General features: G+C 37.0%; 1 protein-coding gene across 1 annotated transcript; it reads right to left on the bottom strand.

Annotated features, from left to right (window-relative positions):
- Positions 1 to 191: 191 nt before the first annotated feature.
- Positions 192 to 8723, bottom strand: nlrx1 (NLR family member X1). Its single transcript, XM_039670517.2, has 9 exons — positions 8559 to 8723; positions 7419 to 7541; positions 7011 to 7065; positions 6794 to 6903; positions 6042 to 6667; positions 3826 to 5249; positions 3071 to 3157; positions 1849 to 2100; positions 192 to 1653 (listed from the first exon to the last, which is right to left on the bottom strand). The coding sequence occupies exons 2-9, from the start codon at positions 7522 to 7524 to the stop codon at positions 1299 to 1301; spliced, it is 3015 nt and encodes a 1004-aa protein (XP_039526451.2). The 5' UTR covers positions 7525 to 7541; positions 8559 to 8723; the 3' UTR covers positions 192 to 1298.
- Positions 8724 to 9670: the final 947 nt, after the last annotated feature.

Genomic DNA, 9670 nt, shown 5'->3' with positions numbered 1-9670 from the left:
TCCACCAGGAGATTAATATTTAATCTCAGGTTTATGAGACAACTGCCATCATCAGATGAAGGATGTATTACATAAACAACTGCAATTAAAACAACTAACTACAAACTCTCTAAATAAGCTTGATTGTTTTTGAGGAAATATGAGCAGCTTCTTTTCACTGAAAGTCAAAGCAATACAGTATGACAAAAGTCTTACATAAGCAGTTTTAGTTTTATTTTGATTTTATTGCACATTACGATTCGTTAACCTTACTTGGTTTAACCTTGGCTAGAGCACCATTTGACACTCAAATATTGTGTAAAGATTTTACACAGAGATGGCTGTAAATGCCAACATTTGTCATCATGCAACATGTTTTTTTCAAGTAGTAATCTGAAAAATTATGGAATATAATATATATTGATCTTTCCCTCAAACAATAAAACAACACACATTTGTCACAGTGTTTTCTCAAAATGATCTAAAGCTAAAGTAGACAGATGTGCTGTAAAAACAATGATTAGTAAAATCAACCCTAACCAAGTGAGAAATATTATTTAGTTCATAGTTCACCCAAAAATCAACATTCTGTTAATGTTTATTCACCCTCATGCCATGCCCAATGTGACTTTCTTTCTTCAGATAAACACAAACAAATGTGTTTTTTTGGATCTCTGCGAGTAAATGGGTGTCGCTTGGTTGAACGTGACGGTAATCTATACGACCCCAGTGGATGAATCAATGTCATTTAAAGCGAAACGATAGGTGTGTTTTAACTTTTTAACATTGCGTCTGGTTTACTGTGATACAAGCGTTCTTGAGAAGGGTGTTTTGACATGACGTAAGTGCACTGTAAAGCTTGCGCAAGAAGTGGCTGTGCTTCAGCATTACTTCCCACGCAAACTTCACCTCACCACGTACAATCATGTCAAGCTGAACTTGAGAAGAACTCGAGTTTTCATAGTTACAAGTGTTTAAAATAAGAGTATTTTCCTAACATGCACCTATCATCATACTTGAGAAGAAGAAATTGATGCACCCAATGGGCTCGAATGGATTACCGAAATGATCGCAGAGAGGTTTCTTAAGCGTCAACCAAGTGCCACCCATTCAGTGCATTAAATCCAATCCATTCACAGAGAAGGATGATTTTCCTAAAAATCTTCATTTTTGTTGATCTGAAGAAAGAAAGTCACACAACAGGGCTGGCATGAGGGTGAGTAAATCATTTTTGGGTGAACTATCCCTTTAAGGCTGACTGGATTAGCAACAAATATCCCTTTGAGAAATTAGACACTTTAGCTTCAATCATTATTGCATCATTTTGTACCGTTCCCTGTACCCGTATTACTGCTCTTTTCCAGTAAGCGCAAAGTTTGCCTCACAACACTCTCTACTCGCCGGAAGTGCATTTTTTTCCAGAAACTCGGGTGCTGTTTCCGACCCCATTCCAGGTCTTTCAGGAAAACCAGCAGTTGCTCGCGTACACGGCCTCTATCCCAGGAAAGAGAATTCTTTCCAATTACACTCAGAATAGGATGCCAGTCCTCTGAGATGTCTGAACCCTCTGTTACAGAGGCCAGGACTTTCACTCGCCGGCCCTCCTTCACCTGAGGAACACCACGCACGTGCAGCGACTGCTTGCCCACATCGGTAAGCTGGTTCAGGTACAGGCTGGGAGGAAGTATAAACATTAAAAATCTATTAACATCACACATTAGCATGAAATTAGGTGGATTTATAAGATTTATATACTTTGTATATATATATATATATATATATATATTTTTTTTTTTATTTTGTTATTTTTTTATTTGGGGGGGGGGGGGGGGGGGGTTATTAAATAAAAACATGTCTTTTTCTACTCACTGTACTGTGTGGATGCTGGGATGTTCACGACAGGCATCGACCAGTGTAAGAGCTGCATTGTCTCCGATGTTGTTGTAGGCCACATTCAGTTCCTTCAACATGTTATGCTGGCCCAGTTTCTCAGCCAGCATGTGTGCCGATTGGTCCCCGAGGCCCGTGTGCATCAGATACAGCTGTTGCAGAGAGTGGTTACCAGACAGAGCTTCCAGTAAATGGCTGATGCCGGCGTCCGTCAAGTAGTTGTCACACAACCTGTGATCAGAGCAACAAAAAAATTCACAAGAAACCCTTTTTTCCATAACACACTGATTCTTGAGAACTAGTATGAAACTGAAAAACTAGTTCATGTATCAATTTTTTTTTTTTCTGGATTAACCTGTTAATCCACATCGCCACAGTTATACATTTACATTTGGCCACAGCTTTTGGCATCTTTCATTTTCTCACGAATAGTTTTTTTTTTTCTAGCGTATTTCTATATGGGCCAATATTGTCAAAAATGTATTATAAATATTTACAAATTTTGCATTTACTTCAATGATTAAATGAAATATGAGTCAATAAAACTAGAACTAATAAAAACCTTTTAATTAAAAAAAAGCTGAAATAGTATAAATATTAGATGGAAAACCAAATGAAGATAAAAATGTTGGTCTGGCAGCTAACTAAAAGAAAAAACAACTGAAATAAAAATGAAATCAACCTAAATAGTAATATTTTTAAAAATCTATAAAAAATTAAAATCACATAGCATAATTACTAACAATTTAACTAAATGAAAACTGAATGAATAAAATTTTAAAAAACTTTACTATAAGTATAATATACTGTATATATATATATATATATATATATTATTTTCATCTATTTATTTATTTTTTACATGAAGTATTATATTATGATCTGATGAGAGTACTTTTATAAATAAAGAGTAAATAAAATTAAAATTAAATGGTGTGTTTGGGTAAAAACACTCTAGTGATCATCTCTGAATAATTTCAAAAGTGGAAGTGTTGCTATTTCCAAAATTCAAGGCAGGTAACATTTAACATGTTTTGTCCCATGTCTAAAGAATCAGTGAACAGTTGCTATGCCACTAATAAATACATTACATGAAGCTTACTGGGAAAACAGAAGTGGAATTTTTGGTCGGTAAAAATGTCACCTACCCATCAACCATGAATACATCACAGTTACAATATGCTATTGAAAGTAGGCTTACTGTAATGACTTAATAGTACAGTTGGGCTCAAGTAGAAGATCTCGCAGTAGAATGCAGGACTCGGGACCCAGGCTGTTAAACTGGAGACTGTAAACACACAGTGAGCAAAAACACACACGCATGCCATTAGTTTGTCAATTTCCCAGGCAGAAAATCAATAACTAATGAGGTAATAGTGCTTAGGTGTAATTATTACTGACTGCATTCTGCAAGCAAAGCAACTTAAATGCAACAATTGAATCCATAATACAAAGTTGCATGTTAAAGGTCCAATACTTTCAATAAATAAGATGCAACACATTTAAAAAAAAAACTTTTTGGTTATTCATAAAACTTCAGATCAGTGTATTACAGGGCACTTCATCTAGCTTCAACTGATGATCAGATAATTTCAATAACATTTTTAAGAGGCCAAATACTATTAAATCTAATGATCAAATTCTAGCACCTTATTGACCAGCTTAACGTGTTGACATGAACAACACTAAACACACTTATAACAGTGCGTTTATTAATATTAGTATAAAGCAGAGGTAAGGTCTCATAAAAACATTGAGATTTTTTTGCTGCTCATCAAGGCTGTATTTATTTGATCAAAATAGTAATATATTGCGAAATATTACTACTAGGGCTGTCAAACGATTAATCGCATCCAAAATAAAAGTTTGTGTTTACATATTATATGTGGGTGCACTGTGTATAATTATTTTGTATATTGGCTAGTTAGTTTTCTCTATAGTAAGTGCAAGTCTCACTTGAGTTTTCGAGTGTGATGGAAGGCTGGCCAGAGCATCTGCAGTAACTCTGGAGTGATGTGGCAGGAGGAGAGGTTGAGCTCATTCAGGTGGAAGCCTGAGCGTGTGCAGCCCAGAACGGTGCTCAGCACAAAGCACTTGTGTGGTGTCATGCGTACGGTCGACAAGTCAATGGTCTTGATGGATTGCAGGATTTCAGCAGTGAGTCGAGGGTTCTGAAACTCATACAGCAGGACCAGAAGGTCCATGAGTTCCTCAGGAGGCTGCTTCTTCATACTCTCCTTGATCAGGTGTTTTCTCAGCACACGAGTGATCTGAGCAACCGTGTGACTCTTTATGTTGCATCCGAGCTGGTCTAACAGCCTCCGGTTCCCGTAATGAAGTAGTCCACCCATGAAGATAGGATAGAGTTCAAACGCCCTGGTGTCGGTTTCCTGTTGTGGCTGAGGACCATGCACTCCCAGCAGACTTTGCTCCACCTGGTCCAAGACATCTTCGTTGAAGCTGTCCTCTGAACGAAACATTTCCGCAGCCATGGTGTTTGCGATACGCCCCTTGCTGAGGCTGCTGAATCGCTCGAAATATTTTGGGAACAACTTAAGCAGGTTGAAAACAGCGAAGATTCGGAAAGGTATGATTTTGGAGAGGATGCTCAGTAGGCTTGTTATGTCCTCACTGGCTTGTCCCAAAGCCTGTGAAACCTCCCAAGTCAACTTCTCCAGGACGCTTTTGTTCTCGCCAAGAACGACATAAAGTGCAGCTAGATATTCCTGCATGGCGGGAACAGCAAACACGTAGCGTCTACCACCAGTTTCGGGATCTGCACCATGATCATCACGAGGCACCAGAAAGAAATCAAGCACGTCTGTGCGAAACACCGCCAGTTGCTGGAGCTCCTCGTCCGTTTTAGTCTTGCCGCCGACCCACTGCTCCAGTTCGTCATCGGAGAACGATATCCGTTTGTTGGTGATGCCATCAAAAGCTAGTTTACCGACAGTGCGGACCACATAGAGCATTAATGAGTTCGGTTGCTCTCGTGAAGAGACGTCTCCGTCCAAACTTATCACTTCTCCTCCGAAGTTAAGCCTCATGAAACTGGTGTAGGTGCCAGTGAGGGTTCGAATTGGTGCCTTCGTATCAGTAAAATGCAATAAGTGAAGAGTGGCGCATGTGAGCCAGCAATAAGATGGTAAGAAGCAGGCGGTAGCTAACTGAGTTTCCCGCTGTAGATTTAGGTAAAGCATCTCTATGAGCATCTCGGCAGCCTTGTACGGCTTTTCTTCATTCTGTTGCAAGAGTCTACTGGTGAAGTAGGCTCTCTGGCGATCAGGATCATTGAAGCCACAGATCTGTACATAACGTTTTATGTATTTTCTAGGAACGTTGTCCACGGCAGATAGTCTGGTTGTAACCAAAATGCTGGCCTGTAAGAAAATCAACATGTTTTAGCAGCTATGAATTACAATATAGTATACATTCATCTAAAAACAGGCAGGTCGATGATAAATAAGATTCCCCACTTGCGCTAAGTTCTTATAAATGTATTCTCTAAATTCATTTTGGTCTCATATTAACGTATTTAAAAAACGTTGATGAAAAATCATCGAAAAAACATGATTGTCAAGAAAAGTGTTGATAAATGTAAAATCTAACCAAGTAAAAAGTAATTATTTGAATATAACTTTAAAAGTATCTGTACACATCTTTTCATTATTTTCCATCCAGTTTTATGTTTCAATATAAAAAACAATTACCGGTATTATAAATAAATACATATATTTACTGACACAGCCCTAAGGGTCTGCAGGGGTCCTCTTTATGATATAACTTTTATTTTTTTGGTATGTTGGTAGCACCACATGACTTTGATATGCCAGACACATTTTTATAAAATAAATAACAAAATTAGTTAACTTGAAAAGATTTTCTTTTCAAGAATATCATTCTTTTTTTCTTCATTATGAGAAACAAAATACCGGTATCAATTCATTTAAATTCAGAAATAAAAAAAAATCCTCATCATATAGCAGGTGTATTAAAGTCACTATATTTATGAATTGCCGTTTTAATGTAAATTAGAAAAGAGTGTCATGTCATTAACCCATGGTAATTCCATCACAAAACCACGACCCATTTAATCTGGAACATGACATGATTCCACATGCCAGGTCACAGAAAAAAAGCTTCAAAAATAAAGTGCTGAGCTCATTCAGTACCTCAGGTAGCATGTACTTCCTAAGCAGATTCACAACAACAGCCCCTGATGGGAGAGCCTCATTGGGATCACTGCATAACTCCGAGGAGCCGATACGAAAATCCAGCTTCATTTTCTCCATTCCATTGAAGACGAAGAGGACATCCTTAGCCTTGTCATTGTCTCCACTAAGATAAGGTGTCTTGAGAAGATGCATGTATTTCCTGCCTACAAGGTTTCGAAGGGATGTTGGTTTGGATAAATTGGCAAGATCCTCACAGGAGAAGGGCAACACAAGTTTGAACTGGGAGAAAATAGATCCAGCACACCAATCCAGCACCAGTTTACGGACGACAGTACTTTTCCCTGTGCCGACAGCGCCATATAACAAAACATTTAGTCCTCGTGCCTTGTTTCCATTATTATTATCATCAAAGAGCTGCTCAACTGTGAGAGAAGGACGTGGAGAAGATACCCTTTCCTTTGCCTTGAAGGGACTAAGGCCTCTATCCTCATCAGGATGACGTTCTAGGATAAGTGGCTCCACATGCATAGTTTCGGGAGAAAAGTAGCCACCGAATTGCCTCTCCTCTTGAGGAAGGTGACTGAACCATAACGACAACTTCTGTTTGTGAATCTCAACGGGATCTGCCGGTTAATACAAGCACGAAATGCATTGATATTTTATGAGATGAATGATCATTGATTAAGAGGCACTAAATCAAGATATTTTAATATGACATCCAAATGTAAACAATTAATGCATAAACTCACCGGTGACAGGCTCAGAAGTACAAAAGTACCTGGAGTTGAATCCAGAGATGGAATAGCACATAGATGTTCTCAGTTCTCTCCATGAATTTCTATAAGAGCTTGTTTTCTTGCTGACGAGACAACACACAGACAATTTCAGAACATATTTTCAGAAAATACTAGTCATAGATGCTGCATCAGGAAATGCTGGATTAATTTCTCGTAGAATTATACTTACATTGGGAATGGCAAGTGACGTTGTTTCACACTACCACAGATGCCATCTGATCGGGCTGAAATGAACAATTATTATTTCAATTTTACAGAACAAAATAAACAATGATATACATTACCTTTTAAACGTTTGGGGTCAGTATGATTTTAATATCAATACAACACATTTTTGTTAAAAAAAATTGTTTAACTTTATATTTATCAAATAATCCTGAAATAATAATATAATAGAAACTCTTATTTTAAATTGTAAATATACTTCACAATAGTCACAAATAAACGCAACCTTGGTGAACATGGTATGTTTTAAAAATATATATTTTGTGTGTGTTCATATATTTAGAAATAAATAAAATAAAACTCACATTTGATTAATTGATTATTTAAATATTAAAGGTTATCAAACACCAACCTGTCTCAAGAGCCCTGGAGTGAAGTTTGCAGCAGACATCTTTTGATGACCCTCGGCATCTCCATCTTAACACGTCCGTTCCTGATGGCCTTCCAAATCGCCACATTTTGACTAAAATCACCCCTAAAGTATTATATGTTTTGTGATAGTTACTTAAAAGTTTAAACAGGTCTGGAAACTGTGTAGGACAAACAAACAATGCTATCATCAACACAGTAACGTAAGTGTATCTGAGAAAAACAAGCCAAACCTTGTAAGGTCACTCCTTTGGGTTTGCGTTTCAATGACACATAATGCTTACACAGGAACATGATATTGTTGTTTTACCACACCCAAAGTGTTAATTTTGGATAATGTCTATTATCTAAAGAAATACCATGATGCGTTAGGCTACTAATTAGTGTGAACAATGTGGCATTTAAATACTTCCCAAATAAATTCCAGACATATAAATACTTCACAAGATGAGTTGAAATTTGATTTCACATTCCCAAACACAGTTAACAGCACATGGCACATATTCCAGACAGTTACAGTCCAAAATAACCAACAATCAAATGCTTTATGGTGATATTTAACAATATAGATTATTTTTAAAGTCTAGCTTAAAGACAATTGATACCAAGTATTGCATACAGAATGTCAATTTTAAGCTATACCAATTCCCTAGGTCCCTCGTCTAAAAATAGTAACGTTACAATCAGGTCATAACTCAATAAGGTCAGTGTTTATCATATGTATTTTTATTATTATTATTTATTTGGGTTGTACAGAGCTCTTTTTTAGAAGTTTCCATCTGTAAAACATTTGCATATCCAACTGCACTTCAAAACATTTCGTACAGGTCAAACAGTTTTGTCTGTAAATGTAAACAGAACAAATGTATCCGTCACTCGTGCCTGTCATGCATCTTCGAGTGTGATTCAGGGATATAATGGAATGTCAATTCGATTTTTGGAATTCTACGCAAACTCAGTTCTGAACTTGGTTTCAGAAGCGTTGTTGTGACGTACTTTTACTTTATTTCAATAATATCACATGTGATGATGAATGAGAGCAACAGAGCACAATGACTACTAAAGTTAACATGAGAAATCAGACGTAACGATTAAAATGCTTGTAATTAATGCAAGTCTTTACCTAATCTAGAGGCTGGGAATGCAGCGAATTCTTCCAAATTTTCCCTCGAACTCTGCCAGCGTCCTGACGCTCAGATCACAGCCGAAGAAAGCGTCCATTCTACGGCAGGACGATGAGAGCTCTCCGCCGCTCCGTCTTCCTGCTAACAGAGCTGCTAAGCTAGTCAGTCGTAGTACCGCCCACAAACACAAACTTTCAACTTTGCTCTTCATGTAAAGCCGCAGCAGCGAAGGTCAAAATACTTAATAAAAACCATAAAGTTGTTGTCGTTGGCACATATGCCCAATTAGGATTATAATGTGAAAGCAATTATTTTTTTTAAAGTTATCTTCCAGCAGTTAAAAATCTACAAGCTTTCTTCAGGCCTGAAGGGTTCTTCAGGTTCTTCAGGTTTCTTCAGGTTAGCTCACCCAAGCATTAATTATTTTTGACATTAATATTTTGCAATGTCATAAGCTGTTTTTGCCCTGATCATACTGACTCACCAACAATTTTCAGTATCAAGTCCAACAAGTTTTAAACCTAGACCTAGCTACAGGGGTTCCTCAAGGATGACGAGTGCTTCCACTGTAAGCTCTTTGTAGCTCCAAGGAATTCTGTGAAGTTCACACTTCTTGATGAAACATGAAACAAACTTTTTTTAGTTCACGAGTCAGAGTTAGTCAATGTTCAACCATAATTCTTTCTCTCTCCAAAATGCACTGTCAGATGGCTAAGTTTTTACTTACTGTAAGAGGTCAAATAAATTATAACAATTAAGCATTAATTTTTAAACTATTATATGAACCAGTATGTATACTACATTCAAGCACATTTGCAATTGTTAGTCAGAAACTGCACCTCTGATGGGTCTCAGAATTTTATTTCTAAACACACACTACATACATTTGGCATTATGACATGTTATGCAGTACATTGCTAACATAGTACATAAGTTTGTTGGTCTAAAAAAATTAAAAACTTTGTTTAATACATAATTTGTAGCACCAAGTAATTATATAAAATCTCAAGACGAAAAAACTAAATAATCAAAAAAGTAAAAACTAGTATAATAAAACATACTATGCAAAAGATTGATACAATGGTTTAATAGAAACCCAGGCACCGTGTGA

Source organism: Pimephales promelas, chromosome 16, assembly GCF_988280905.1.
Source record: "Pimephales promelas chromosome 16, fPimPro1.hap1.1, whole genome shotgun sequence".
NCBI lineage: Eukaryota > Metazoa > Chordata > Actinopteri > Cypriniformes > Leuciscidae > Pimephales > Pimephales promelas.
This window is presented reverse-complemented; position numbering and strand designations above follow the sequence as displayed.

Excerpts from the sequence above, each read along its gene's own strand:
- nlrx1 (XM_039670517.2), bottom strand. The coding sequence starts at position 7,524 with ATGTGGCGATTTGGAAGGCCATCAGGAACGGACGTGTTAAGATGGAGA. Across the intron at positions 3,158-3,825 it reads CATCACACTCGAAAACTCAA|TCTCCAGTTTAACAGCCTGG; the intron begins GTGAGACTTGCA and ends GTGTGTTTACAG. Across the intron at positions 1,654-1,848 it reads CCCAGCATCCACACAGTACA|CCTGTACCTGAACCAGCTTA; the intron begins GTGAGTAGAAAA and ends ACTTCCTCCCAG.